This window comes from Triticum dicoccoides, chromosome 4B (assembly GCF_002162155.2).
Source record: "Triticum dicoccoides isolate Atlit2015 ecotype Zavitan chromosome 4B, WEW_v2.0, whole genome shotgun sequence".
NCBI lineage: Eukaryota > Viridiplantae > Streptophyta > Magnoliopsida > Poales > Poaceae > Triticum > Triticum dicoccoides.
The window spans coordinates 390,324,090-390,338,903 of record NC_041387.1 but is presented as its reverse complement, the minus strand read 5'-3'; the positions used below and the strand labels follow the sequence as shown (position 1 = coordinate 390,338,903).

Sequence of the window (14,814 nt, the reverse complement as noted above, 5' to 3'; positions counted from 1 at the left end):
TCATGATAAATGTTTATTATTCATGCTAGAATTGTATTAACCGGAAACATGATACATGTGTGAATACATAGACAAACATATAGTCACTAGTATGCCTCTACTTGACTAGCTCATTAATCAAAGATGGTTATGTTTCCTAACCATAGACATGTGTTGTCATTTGATTAGTGGGATCACATCATTAGGAGAATGATGTGATTGCCATGACCCATTCCGTTAGCCTAGCACTTGATCGTTTAGTATATTGCTATTGCTTTCTTCATGACTTATACATGTTCCTGTAACTATGAGATTATGCAGCTCTCGTTTACCGGAGGAACACTTTGGGTGCTACCAAACGTCACAACGTAACTGGGTGATTATAAAGGAGTACTACAGGTGTCTCCAAAGGTACATGTTGGGTTGGCGTATTTCGAGATTAGGTTTTGTCACTTCGATTGTCGAAGAGGTATCTCTGGGCCCTCTCGGTAATGCACATCACTATAAGCCTTGCAAGCAATGTAGCTAATGAGTTAGTTACGGAATGATGCATTACGTAACGAGTAAAGAGACTTGCCAGTAACAAGATTGAACTAGGTATTGGATACCGACGATCGAATCTCGGGCAAGTAACATATCGATGACAAAGGGAACAACATATGTTGTTATGCGGTTTGACCGATAAAGATCTTCACAAAATATGTAGGAGCCAATATGAGCATCCAAGTTCCGCTATTGGTTATTGACCAAGAATAGTTCTAGGTCATGTCTACATAGTTCTCGAACCCGTAGGGTCCGCACGCTTAACGTTATGATGACATTTTTATTATGAGTTTATAAGTTTTGATGTACCGAAGGTTGTTCGGAGTCCCAGATGTGATCACGGACATGACGAGGAGTCTCGAAATGGTCGAGACATAAAGATTGATATATTGGAAGCCTATATTTGGATATCGGAATGGTTCCGGGTGAAATCGGGATTTTACCGGAACACCGGGGGGTTACCGGAACCCTCCCGAGGGTTAATGGGGCTTAGTGGGCCATGAGGGAGAAGAGGAGGGTCGGCCAGGGCAGGCCGCGTGCCCCCTCCCCCCCTAGTCCGAATAGGACAAAGAAGGGGGGGGGCGCCCCCCTTTCCTCTTTCCCCTCCCCCCTTTCCTTCTCCACCAAGGCAAGAGGGGGGAGTCCTACTCCCGATGGGAGTAGGACTCCTCCAGGCGCACCCCTAGGGGGCCGGCCGCACCTCCCCTTCCCTCCTTTATATACGGGGGCAGGGGGCATCCTACAACACACAAGTTGATCTTCAAGATCGTTCCTTAGCCGTGTGCGGTGCCCCCCTCCAGCATATTCCACCTCGGTCATATCGTCGCAGAGTTTAGGCGAAGCCCTGCGCCGGTAGAATATCATCATCGTCACCACGCCATCGTGCTGACGGAACTCGTCCCCGACACTTTGTTGGATCGGAGTCTGGGGATCGTCATCGAGCTGAACGTGTGCTCAATTCGGATGTGCCGTACGTTCGGTGCTTGGATCGATCGGATCGTGAAGACGTACGACTACATCAACTGCGTTGTCATAACGCTTCCGCTTACGGTCTACGAGGGTACGTGGACAACACTCCCCCCTCTCGTTGCTAAGCATCACCATGATCTTGCGTCTGCGTAGGAAAATTTTGAAATTACTACGTTCCCCAACAGTCTCCTATGTTGTCACTTGCATATACTAGTGGGAATTTTTCATTATAGAACTTGGCTTGTATATTCCAATGATGGGCTTCCTCAAAATGCCCTAGGTCTTCGTGAGCAAGCAAGTTGGATGCACACCCACTTAGTTTATTTTGTTGAGCTTTCATATATTTACAGCTCTAGTGCATCCGTTGCATGGCAATCCCTACTCACACACATTGATATCTATTAATGGGCATCTTCATAGCCCATTGATACGCCTAGTTGATGTGAGACTATCTTCTCCCTTTTGTCTTCTCCACAACCACCATTCTATTCCACATATAGTGCTATGTCCATGGCTCACGCTCATGTATTGCGTGAAAGTTGAAAAAGTTTGAGATTATTAAAGTATGAAACAATTGCTTGGCTTGTCATCGGGGTTGTGCATGATTAAATACTTTGCGTGATGAAGATAGAGCAACAACCAGACTATATGATTTTGTAGGGATAACTTTCTTTGGCCATGTTATTTTGAGAAGACATGATTACTTTGATTAGTATGCTTGAAGTATCACTATTTCTTATGTCAATATGAACTTTTATTTTGAATCATTTGGATCTTAACATTCATGCCACAATAAAGAAAATTACATTGAGAATTATGCTAGGTAGCATTCCACATCAAAAACTCTGTTTTTATCATTTACCTACTCGAGGACGAGCAGGAATTAAGCTTGGGGATGCTTGATACGTCTCCAACGTATCTATAATTTTTTATTGTTCCATGCTATTATATTGCCCCTTTTGGATGTTTATGGGCTTTATTTTACACATTTATATCATTTTTGGGACTAACCTACTAACCGGAGGCCCAGCCCATATTGCTGTTTTATTGCCTGTTTTAGTATTTCAAAGAAAAAGGAATATCAAACGGAGTCCAAACGGAATGAAACCTTCAACAAAGTTATTTTTGGAACAGAACCAATCCCAGGAACTTGGAGTGCAAGCCAGGGGATCATCGAGGAGGCCACGAGATAGGGAGGGCGCCCACCCCCCCCGGGCGCGCCCTACCCTCTCGTGGGCCCCTCGAGGCTCCCCCGACCGACTTCTTTCGCCTATATAAGCCTACGTGCCCTAAAAACATCGATAACGAAGATAGATCAGGAGTTCCGCTGCCGCAAGCCTCTGTAGCCACCAAAAACCTCTCGGGAGCCCATTCCGGCACCCTGCCGGAGGGGGAACCCATCACCGGTGGCCATCTTCATCATCCCGGCGCTATCCATGACGAGGAGGGAGTAGTTCACCCTCGGGGCTGAGGGTATGTACCAGTAGCTATGTGTTTGATCTCTCTCTCTCTCTCTCTCTCTCTCTCTCTCGTGTTCTCTCTATGGCACGATCTTGATGTATCACGAGCTTTGCTATTATAGTTGGATCTTATGATGTTTCTCCCCCTCTACTCTCTTGTAATGGATTGAGTTTTCCCTTTGATGTTATCTTGTCGGATTGAGTCTTTAAGGATTTGAGAACACTTGATGTATGTCTTGCCGTGCTTATCTGTGGTGACAATGGGATTTTACGTCCCACTTGATGTATGTTTTGGTGACCAACTTGCGGGTTCCGCCCATGAACCTATGAATAGGGGTTGGCACACGTTTTCGTCTTGACTCTCCGGTAGAAACTTTGGGGCACTCTTTGAAGTACTTTGTGTTGGTTGGATGAATCTGAGATTGTGTGATGCATATCGTATAATCATGCCCACGGATACTTGAGGTGACAATGGAGTATCTAGGTGACATTAGGGTTTTGGTTGATTTGTGTATTAAGGTGTTATTCTAGTACAAACTCTTGAATAGATTGATCCGAAAGAATAACTTTGAGGTGGTTTCGTACCCTACCATGATCTCTTTGTTTGTTCTCCGCTATTAGTGGCTTTGGAGTGACTCTTTGTTGCATGTTGAGTGATTGTTATATGATCTATCTATGTTATTATTGTTGAGAGAACTTGCACTAGTGAAAGTATGAACCCTAGACCTTGTTTCCTATCATTTCCATACCGTTTACGCTCATTTTTATCATTAGTTACCTTGTTGTTTTTATATTTTCAGATTACAAAAACCTTTATCTACTATCCATATTGCACTTGTATCACCATCTCTTCGCCGAACTAGTGCACCTATACAATTTGCCATTGTATTGGGTGTGTTGGGGACACAAGAGACTCTTTGTTATTTGGTTGCAGGGTTGTTTGAGAGAGACCATCTTCATCCTACGCCTCCCACGGATTGATAAACCTTAGGTCATCCACTTGAGGGAAATTTGCTAGTGTCCTACAAACCTATGCACTTGCAGGCCCAACAACGTCTACAAGAAGAAGGTTGTGTAGTAGACACCAGTCATCTGCCACATGTAATAATCAAAATGTGCAACAATTGCTAGAATAACTTGAACCGAGTTAAGCATCTCTATGACGAGATAATCTCATCAAGTCAACTCCTTGAACTTGCCAAAAATACTTTGCAACAAGTCGAGCTTTATGGTTGTAAACAATTTTATCCGCGTATCATTGTAAATGTCGTTTGTAACGCTTAGCAACTTTCAGAGAGCCTACCAAGTTTCAAACTTGATTGTGTTAAATCGAGCAAAAATCAGATTACCTAGTTAATTATGAAGAATTAAGCGAAAACCATCACAACCACTTAGCAACACATATAAGGTACCCTCACACCACTCCAAAGAGGGTTCCGTCGAGATAATGCACATGCGTCATCGTCATCGCTCCTTCCCTAGAGGCGTCATCGTCATCCCTAAACCTTGAGCAAACGACTTTGACTTCGCCGTAGGCGATCGTCGACCCAACCCACACTGTAGTGGTCATGTGGATATGTATAAAGATTTACATAAGACTTAGCCACCTGTGACTAGACAGCGCAACTTCGACTCTGAGGGGGAACCATGAAGGAGAACTAGGCACGACTGGCACCGGTCATACACCGCCGGGCCCCGTCACCGCAGCTTCAACTTCACAACAACAAACTAGCCGAGACGATCCCCACAGACACGACGGAGAAAAGCCGGCTATCTCAACCATAGCCACGTCTCTGATTCAAGTGCTCATTAAGAGCTTCCTATACAAGGAGAGTCAACCAGTGTATGTAGTACTAGTATCTTTCTAAGTGCATTTTCTGGTTAAACCATGAAAATAGTGAATCCTTATTTATGCATGCACTCCTAGTCATGTCATCAAATGTCTTATCTGGAGATCACTAGCAAAAGAGCCCGTGCATTGCAACGGGAGAAAAAAATAACACACACTCTTAACCCAATAACCATAATATGTTCATGCACTTTATTTTAGCGAGGCATCATTTTTATGTTGCCGCTTATCCTCCTTCTCACCCTCAGTGGCCTCAGTGTTCACACAAACCAAAGTGTGTTTGAATGTTGTTTTTCCCCTGCCAATTTTTTCAGAGGTGCTCATCTGTGGTTATCGATGTTTTCTTTCGTCTCTTTATGATTTTAGTGGTTGTTTATTTGCAATCCAGATCGTCGTGGTACGAAAGAAAAACGGACGTGCCCTATAGGTTACAAGTTCGCTTTTAAAATAATATTTTAAAATATTTAATAGGTAAAAATAACATCATATTCAAATTCTACATATTTTTCTATTCAAATTTCATATATAACATGTTAAAATCGGAGTTACGGTTTAATAGATATGGATAATTAAGAAAAATATTTTTTTGACTTAAATATCTTCCAAAATAATATTTAAAAAATATTTAACAAACAAAATAACATTATATTCAGATTCTACACATTTTTCTAATCAATTTTCATATATAACATGTTAAAATCGGAGTTACGGTTTAAAAGATATGAATAATTTAGAAAAACATTTGTTTGACTTATATATGATCGGCGGGTGAATTATCTAATACGTCAGGGAGGTTTCCGTAAAAATGTAAAATAACGGTTCGGTTATGACTTATGCGGGTTAATTCATGAAAAATGCTGGGGGTTTTCTGCAAAAGTGCATGACGGACGACGGAAACCCAATTTGCTTTATTATTACTAGCACACATGCCCGTGCGTTGCAACGGGATATACGCATTTAAGTGATTTAACATGCATCATCGGTAACGCTACACTCTCAAATAAACTCCTTTTGTCCCTATAATATTTGTAAAATAGAGAAAAGAAAACAGTTTCCACATTAGAAGATAACACTGCCCCTAGCAATCCAAGCGTTCATGACATTCTCGGACAGCAAGCAGGAAGCAAAATCTGCAGCAAGCAATACATGGAGCAAACAAGAACTTTTTGGAATTCAGACACTTGCATCTTTAAAATGGTGTACTACTCCTGGAGCAAGCAACAAGCAGCAAAGCAATACATGGAACAGAGAATGGCGATGGCAATAGCGTGGACGAGGGAGAAGAGGCTGCGGAGCGTTGCTCTCACTCTCACGCGGCTCTCACTCACTCTGTCCCGCTGCAACAGGGAGCCGCCATGGCCATCAACGCCAACTGCCGCCGCGTGCAGGCCTCGCTCCGATCCAGCCGCCCAAGACCTCTCCGCCCCAGTTCCATCCCATCCTCGCCTGCCGGAGCCCCGCGTCCCAGCCGCCGTCACCCGAGCTTGGCCATGGCGCCGCCAACCGGAGCTTCGCCCGCCTCCGGCCATTCCTCGGCCGGCTCCTGCAGCCCCGCGCCCGTCCCGGCCTCCTCCACGCCAAGCAGCAGCTCGTCGGAGCACGAGCTCCACCGGGTCCGCCTCCCTCTGTCGTCCCTCTTCTTCTTCTATCTCTTTTACTCCCTCTCTGCCTCTTCTCTGAAATTTCCCCACCTTGACCTTGCAGCTCCCGCCGCCGCCCTGCTCCGTTCATCGCCTTCTCCGCCAGATCCGGCGAGGCCCTGCGTTCCCAGCCTCGTCCCCGCCACCAGGTCGCCGCGCCGCACCACCGGAGACCAGCAGCGCCGTCGCACTCCGTGTCCTATCCCTGCTCGTGTACGTGCGCAGGAGACGCGCCAGGTCGCCTCGATTCAGGCCTCCTCCTCGCCCGTGGGCCACCAGCACCGAGCCGGCTTTCTGGCGAGACCCCAGTCCTGCCTCAGCCACTACGCCTGAAGCCGCCCCGCCGCAGCGCGCCTCCTCGCGTGCCTCGCCCCAACTGAGCACGCCGGCCGCCTTGTCCTCCTCCGCCGCGACGCCTCGGCCCGCGAAGGCGCCTCGCCAAGCAGCGGGAGGAGTTGCGTGCTAGGCTCACCTGGCGCAAGCGCGCCCGCGAGCTCACCCCCGTGCCGGCCAAGGCCGCCTTCGGCGACTCCACAACTCCCTGTCTGTCGCGCCCTCGAACGCCCGCCACAAGGCCGCTCCCCATTCCTGGCCTCGGGCGGCGTGGATGCCGGCAGCAAGCGGAGGCTCGTGCCAGGCGGTGGAGGACGGCTCGCGGGCGTCAGCGGCAAGCGGCGTGCCCGGCGGTGGAGTACGGCAATGGATAAACGGCGGCGGAGAACGCAATGGACGCAGGGGGCTTTTTGCAAAATTCAACCGTTTTCTGCAGTAACACATTAAAATAGGACTGCGGGTTAATTTTTTATAAACTGAGGGGCTTTTATGCAAAATCGCTAGCGACGGACGACAGAAACCTAATTTTCTTTATTATTATTATATATATATATATATATATATATAGGTAAAGAGGTAAAGATAAAGATTAGGTAGAGATAGAGAGTAGAGATATAAATTTGTTTTCTTATACTGAATTCATGAATCGAAGCTATCGAATTCATAAATCTGAGTCATTGCATCCACGAATCGGAGTCCTCCGAATCACGAATTAGTTACCTGATTCACGAATAGAGATGTATATACCCCGAGCGTACTCGATTTGTAGGTACGACCTTGACCGAATCGCGAATCCTGAACCCAGCGGACCGCGAAGCGGGTAACTACGATCCAATGGCTGAGGCTGAACCCAAAGTGCAGAAACAACATCCACTGGCTGAGATTGAACCATCGGATCTGACTGCCTCAATCTCAGCCGTTGGATGCCGTGCTCTGGGCCCTCGTCGTATTTCCGGTCACGGCTTCACCGGTAAACCAAACTAATCACACCGGGTTTCCCCCTCCCCTCTCCTCGCCGACCCCCCCTCTCCAATCGAGCTCAGCGAATTCATCACCAAGTCACGTCACCAGTTCGCCCCCCTCCGATCTCAATGCCGCCCCGGGGTCAAACCCAGCGGTCGCTGTGAGCCGCGGCGGAGAGATCCCGCGCGCCAATTGGCGTCGCCCACCCCCACCTCACCCAGACCCCGTGCAAGGCCGCGCGCGGCCTCCCCGTCCGACGCCCTGGAGCCGTCGCAGCAGGAGGCGCTGAAGCCTTCCCCGACCAACGGCCGCATTCGCTACCGCTCGCCCTCCGCGGCCGATCTGCTCCCCGTCGATGACCTCACCGTTGGCCCCTCTGCCGCCGATGCCGCTGCGGCTACTGCGGCGGCCGCCAGGATGCGCCGCTTCTCGGCCGCCGGCGCGCGGCAGCAGCAGGGGGAGGCCGTCTCCGACCGCCTGCACCGCTACCGCGGGGTGCTAATGGTGGTGCTCTCGCCGGTGCTCCTCGTCTCCTTCGTGCTCCTCCTCATGCCGCGCTCCCCGGCCTCCGTCACCGGCGGGGCCTCCGGTGTGCTCATCGCCACTGGAGGCAGGAGGTGGGGACCCCAGGCCGTCGGTGGAATTGGTGACGGATCGAACAGGTACGCGGTGATATTTGACGCCGGAAGCTCCGGGAGCCGCGTGCACGTCTACTGCTTCGACGAGAGCCTGGATCTTGTTCCTATAGGGAATGCGATCGAGCTGTTCAAGCAGGTGACTTGTTGTGATTTTTTTGGCTCTGCTTTATCTTTAATAACGAAATGTGCTGGCGTTGTTGGCTGGATCTGCTCTTGTTGTGATCTTATGCGAGAGCTTTCGTTGGGATGGTTTTGTTTCTGGGTTGATGTTTGGAATGAGATTGTTCCATTCCTGCAAAACATGCACATGCGAGAGCAAACACAAAACTTACTGTGGACGAATAACTAGTGCATACTATCGAGTTGAGTGGTGAATTGCGACACTTATGCGGATATTGCTGTATGGCAGCACTGAGTAGATCATTGAACCCATGAACGTACTATCTTCTACCCCCACAATCAGAAAAAATATTGTACAATTGAATTCGATATATACATTGGTGGTTCGTTGTAAAGACATTAAGAATAATAAGTAGCGCCAATGATGCTAGTTGCATGAATGCATTTGGCATGCTAGGGTGGCACACTCATCAGTTCATGACAAGTTGACAACCAATCCATTTCATGTGTGCAACTATGAAGGAAATTTGAGCCCTTTGACTTATGATTGGCTCATGTTTGTCGGAACATAGATGTACTACCGGCTGTTTGTATTTGATGTCTACCCGATAAACTCAATAACCTGGTCCATGTTTATCTAAAGCAATCAATTATTTCGTAGTTTTCAACCTTATGGATGGTCATGTCTATTATTCTTCTGCAGTCGCCTGAACCATGGAATGCTGCATATATATCAAGCAGAACTAGCTGGTATTTCCTGAAATATTTAAAAAATGGATGTTCTACCTGCCTTTTGCCCGAATGATATTCTAGAAACAATATATATGAATTTGTTAAACTGTAGAACCATTCAGTTGCAAATTGAAAAAAACTGCTATGAAGTACGGGCAATCTTGCCCTTTTATCAGTTATAGAACCCAGGTTGGTCGTCAGTCAATCAATCTAAGGCGTTTGTGCTGAGTTATTTATACTGGAGAAAAACTTACTTCGAACTTAAAACATTAATTATTGATTATCATTGTCAAAGCTACGGCCTGTTCTTGGCCAGAGAAGTATGCAGCGCTAGCTTACTACTTTGGTAAGGCTTGTCAGCACTGGATTTATGCATTAAGTTCATTAGGATTTTGATGGACCTTGCAGAGAAAGATGCTTGTTTCTTCCTAGGCACAAAATGATTTGACAAACTATGAAACTTCAAAGTTCAAACGTAAAATTTAGTAATTGATTATCATTGTCCAAGATACATCCTGTTCTTGGCAAGACAAGTATGCAGCACTAGCTTACTACCTTGGTAAGGCTTATCTTCACTTCTCGAAAATGCACTGGCTTACTACCTTGGTAAGGCTTATCTTCACTCGAAAATGTTTATGCGTCAAATTCAGTAGGAGTTTCATGAATATTGAGAGAGAAAGATGTTTGTTTTTCTCTAGACATAAAATGATCTGACAATCCACGAATGCTCATGCCACTCTGTAATATACTTGAATAGAAAAGAAGAATTTTCCACGGAAAAAAGAGAGGGGAAAATACAATTTATCTGAATGCTCATCCCTTTTTCATTTCAGAAAAAACCAGGCTTGAGTTCTTATGCCAAGGATCCTCAGGAGGCTGCTGAGTCACTTGTTTCTCTTCTTGAGGAAGCTGAAAAAGTAGTTCCTGTAGAATTGCGTGAGCAAACACCTGTCAGGGTTGGGGTGAGTAATGGTTTTTTCGCTATCTACAGACTTCCATAAAGGGTTTTCTGGTGATTTTTTTTATTGTTGAACCCTTATGCAGGCCACCGCAGGTCTCAGAGCATTAGGAGCTGAAAGGTCTGAAGAAATTTTGCAAGCAGTAAGTATTCTCCTTGTATTAATCCAGCAATAGTGTGTCTTGTACCTGTTATTCTATCAAGATTGGATTATATCATGTTTCATCAAAGTATCATTTTATATTCTTAATTAATATGTCGCTTGGGTTATTCTTGATTACCAGGTTAGGGATCTCCTTCGTGACAAGAGTTCTTTCAAATCCCAACCAGATTGGGTCTCTGTTCTAGACGGATCTCAGGAAGGTGCATTCGCGTGGGTACGATAGATGCAGTCCCAATTTGTGTATGCACTCCAAAAAAAAATGTTTAGTCTCGATGGAAGTAAAGAAAAACTTACCATTTGTTGCTCTTTTGTAACCTTTACCATTAAGAAACAACATGAATGTTTTCTTATATATCAACTTGGATGTTTCTTTGGCTTTTATAGGTTACCATCAACTATCTGTTGGAGAAATTGGGAAAGCCTTACTCACACACTGTTGGAGTGGTTGACTTAGGTGGTGGTTCTGTCCAAATGGCTTATGCTATCTCAGAAAAGGATGCAGCAAAGGCTCCTCAAGTTTCAGATGGCGAAGATTCATATGTGAAGAAGCTGGTACTTAAGGGAACAACATATTATCTTTATGTTCACAGGTATGCATCAAATAAGTGGTTGTAGCCCAAACTCCAAATGTCCAAAGATCATTGAACATTTTTGTCGTATTATTTTTCTGACCAAGGTACTACACCAGTTATATCTAGAACCTGTTATTAGTGGTGTAAATTTTTTGGAATCAATCTTTCTGCTGCGTAGTTATGATTCCTCCAGTAGGAATGACCTACAAATATTTTGGATTTGGAGTTTGGACTCTTAGGTCATACATAATTGTCCTTTAGATGTTGGTACCAGACAGTAGGGATGCAAGGTGGCGCCCGAACCCGGCCCGCTCCATATACAAATTAGAAAAAGCTAGTTCTAATTAGGCTGTGCTGCTGTTAGGTAAAGTTGTACTAATTAACCACTTTGGCGGGTCTATGCGGGACGCCGCTCTGCAGATGTATCACACAAGTAAGGTGCACGTTTGGGCTGACCCAGTGGCCCATCTTATTATTTTACTCCATCACTTGCATTAGTAGAAGTGAACTATAGTTGAGTGGAAACTGTTAGGAATAAGCAACTTGTATTCCCATGAGGCCATAGGCCGATATATATATACATGTATAGGTTTGTAACATATGCAGGAAACCCCTTATACAACAGGATAAATACAAAGGGGTACATGACTTATATTATAACTCTAACACCCCCCTCAAACTCATGGTGGATGAACACTGAGTTTGGATAGATAAAAGCCATGTTGTGCTCTAGTCTGGGCCTTCGTCAGGAAATCCGCCAACTGTAACTCGGAAGGCACATACTGAAGAGCAATAACCTGATCCTGCACACCAGCGCGCACATAGAAAGCATCAACACCAATATGCTTGGTGAGCTCATGCTTCACAGGATCGCGCGCAATGCTAATAGCACCTGTACTGTCAGATAAGAGCAGAGTCGGTGTAGTGACAGAAACATCAAAATCCTGAAGTAACCACCGTAACCAAGTCACCTCTGCCGTCAAAAGAGCCATTGCTCGCAACTCAGCCTCGACACTCGAACGGGAAACTGCAATCTGTTTCTTCGTCTTCCAGACAATGAGAGAACCACCAAGAAAAACACAGTAAGCAGAAAGTGAACGGCGATCTGAAGGATCACTAGCCCACGTAGCATCCGAATAGGCCTGAAGCTGTAAAGAACTGGAGCGAGGAAAGAATAGACGGTGAGAGATCGTGCCCCGAAGATGTTGGAGAACACGAAGGAGATGACTATAGTGAACCGATGTGGGAGCAGAGACGAACTGACTGAGAATATGAACCGGATAAGAGATGTCCGGACGAGTGACAGCTAGATAGACAAGACTGCCAACAAGATGACGATAACGCGTCGGGTCAGGGAGAGGATCACCATCAGTAGCACGGAGGTGAACATTGAGCTCCATAGGAGTCTCAACAATGCGCTCGTCAGTAAGAGCAGCACGAGCAAGAAGATCCTGGATATACTTTTCTTGGGATATAAAGGGGGCTTTTGCAGATGGCTTACTTCGGGGCGGGTGTGCGGTAGTCCGGGAGTCTGCGGAAGACAGAGCAGAGCTGCCGATCCAATCGGGAGATAAAGGGGGCTTCGATCCGATCTCGAGAGGAAAACGAGCAGGCGGCTTCGATCCGATCTCGAGCAGAAGTCGGGCAAGGAGCGATCGGGCGGGCAGCTTCGATCGTGGAGACGGCGTGGGGACCAGCAGCAGGAGCGGACGTGGGAAACCGTCGGCAGAGAGAGAACCAGCCGCGGCGCCACGGGAGGATCAATCACACGAGTCGCAGCGTGTAAAAAATTGACCTAGCTCTAATACCATGTTAGGAATAAGCAACTTGTATTCCCATGAGGCCATAGGCCGATATATATATATATATATATACATGTACAGGTGTGTAACATATGCAGGAAACCCCTTATACAACGGGATAAATACAAAGGGGTACATGACTTATATTATAACTCTAACAGAAACAACTCAATCTGTCGTGGTTCGCCGCCTGCATGTCCCAGTCAATCTTGCAAAGTTGCGACCAACCCTGCCATCTGCCCCATCCTCAAAGATGTTAAGGCCTTGTAAGGGCATCTCCAGCGGCAACCCGCAAATTTTCTCCCGCATCCATCCGCGGGCAGGGGGGACCAGTCCGCGGACATGGATGCGGGAGGACGTCATCCAAGGCTAGCCACATACATTTCAAACTCTTTTTTAACAAACCGGATGAAATTCGTCCAAACAAGGCCGGATGCCATATAAACATGATGGATTTCATATAAACACGTCTGGATTTCATATAAACATGACGGATTTCATTACATTTACATCAAAGCGGTGCTAGTCAGGCTCTCGAGGTATAACTAATACCTGATCTAAATGATCGCTGGTGGTGCCCGTTCCCCGTGTCCGGCCATGAGCCTCGAGAATTGAAGCTTCACCGTCTCAAGTTTCGCCTCGACGCTCTCCAGCTCCGCCTTTGTAACCTCCGCCTCCGGGGGGCCGGGAAGTGAAGCTGCCCGCCTCCACATCACCGCCAAGTGACTAATCGGCCGAAGATGTTGAGCCCACCAAGCTTGGCGTCGACAGGAGGGGAGGAGCGGTGGCCTTCCTGGGACACGAGCGCCGGCGACCTACCGTGCACTATTCTTCCTCGCTGTCGGCGGCGTCCGCGGACGTGCCGGCTTTGTGGTCGTCGCGGCGGGGTGCGGACTTGGTGATGTCCTCCTCGTCGTTGGTCTCGCCGAACACCACCTCGCCCGCGTCGTCGCTCTCCTTTTAGGCGGATGCCACTTGCTGGCGGTACCGCCACCGGGCGAGGCGGAGCTGTAGGACTCCAGCAGCGCCTCCTGCTTTGCCAGGTCTGCGTCCGGCGCGACACCCCTCCCGGCGGCGAGTTGCTCCTCTGCCTGCACGTGCTCCTGCAGGAGGTGGTGGTTGTAGGCGGAGTCGGCCTGCGCCTCTCGGAACTGCTCCTCCCGCACCATGTCCATGTAATGGGCACGGGCCTCGCCGATGGTCATGGTGCAATGCACCGGCGAGGTTGGCGCCGGTTCGTCATCGGCAACGTCCTCCATTGGGACGTCGTCGTCCTCTGGCTGCCTGCTTGCCAGCAGCCGGCTACAATAGTGGTCATCTCCTTCTTTTGGTCCGGCGTCAGCCCGTCCCACAGAGTTTTGGCGGGGGAGGGATCCATGGTGGGAGTGGTGCGGAGAGGGATCGGAGGCGGATGACTGCGGCTATGGCTGGGGCATCGATTTATATAGCAATTGTGGGCGACAAAGGGGCGGACGGGTGGCGCCGGAGGAGACGCCTCGGCAACCGTGTGCCATCAATGTGGGGCGGCAGACGGACGGACGGGCGGCCGTCGTGTCGTTTGAACGGGCGGCAATCGCCTGCACTAGGAAGCGGCGCGGCCGGCGCGCCACTTCATTGCCGGCGCCAGTGAGCGGCCGCGTCCGCTCTGGCCGGGCATGAATGCGAGCACTGATGCTCTGGAGTGGCGCTGACCTAAAACGCGCAGGAAGGGGGGGTGGGTGGGGTTTTTGGTGGGCCAGGGCGGTCAGAAGAGGGCTTGGGAGCGGTCCGGACTCCCACAAAGCCGTCCCACAGAGTTTTGGCGGGGGAGGGATCCATGGTGGGAGTGGTGCGGAGAGGGATCGGAGGCGGATGACTGCGGCTATGGCTGGGGCATCGGTTTATATAGCAATTGTGGGCGACAAAGGGGCGGACGGTTGGCGCCGGAGGAGACGCCTCGGCAACCGTGTGCCATCAATGTGGGGCGGCAGACGGACGGACGGGCGGCCGTCGTGTCGTTTGAACGGGCGGCAATCGCCTGCACTGGGAAGCGGCGCGGCCGGCGCGCCACTTCAATGCCGGCGCCAGTGAGCGGCCGCGTCCGCTCTGGCCGG

At 48.3% G+C, this 14,814-nt stretch overlaps 2 protein-coding genes across 2 annotated transcripts in view; both read left to right on the top strand.

The window, feature by feature from the left end:
• Positions 1-6,008: 6,008 nt before the first annotated feature.
• Positions 6,009-7,312, top strand: LOC119296273 (vegetative cell wall protein gp1-like). The gene is made up of 2 exons (XM_037574673.1): positions 6,009-6,413; positions 6,505-7,312. The coding sequence occupies exons 1-2, from the start codon at positions 6,156-6,158 to the stop codon at positions 6,904-6,906; spliced, it is 660 nt and encodes a 219-aa protein (XP_037430570.1). The 5' UTR covers positions 6,009-6,155; the 3' UTR covers positions 6,907-7,312.
• A 93-nt stretch (positions 7,313-7,405) lies between these two features.
• The window catches only part of LOC119296272 (probable apyrase 1), a 10,626-nt gene continuing 3,217 nt past the window's right edge, over positions 7,406-14,814 (top strand). The window contains exons 1-5 of the mRNA XM_037574672.1: positions 7,406-8,510; positions 10,060-10,188; positions 10,271-10,327; positions 10,469-10,561; positions 10,732-10,937. Of these exons, the coding sequence (XP_037430569.1) occupies positions 8,154-8,510; positions 10,060-10,188; positions 10,271-10,327; positions 10,469-10,561; positions 10,732-10,937 (842 nt within the window). The 5' untranslated portion in view covers positions 7,406-8,153. The remainder of the gene's footprint in view (positions 8,511-10,059; positions 10,189-10,270; positions 10,328-10,468; positions 10,562-10,731; positions 10,938-14,814) is intronic.

Coding starts and splice junctions, on each gene's coding strand:
- LOC119296273 (XM_037574673.1), top strand. CDS start 6,156: ATGGCCATCAACGCCAACTGCCGCCGCGTGCAGGCCTCGCTCCGATCC. Junction 6,414..6,504: donor CGGAGCACGAGCTCCACCGG/GTCCGCCTCCCT, acceptor TTGACCTTGCAG/CTCCCGCCGCCGCCCTGCTC.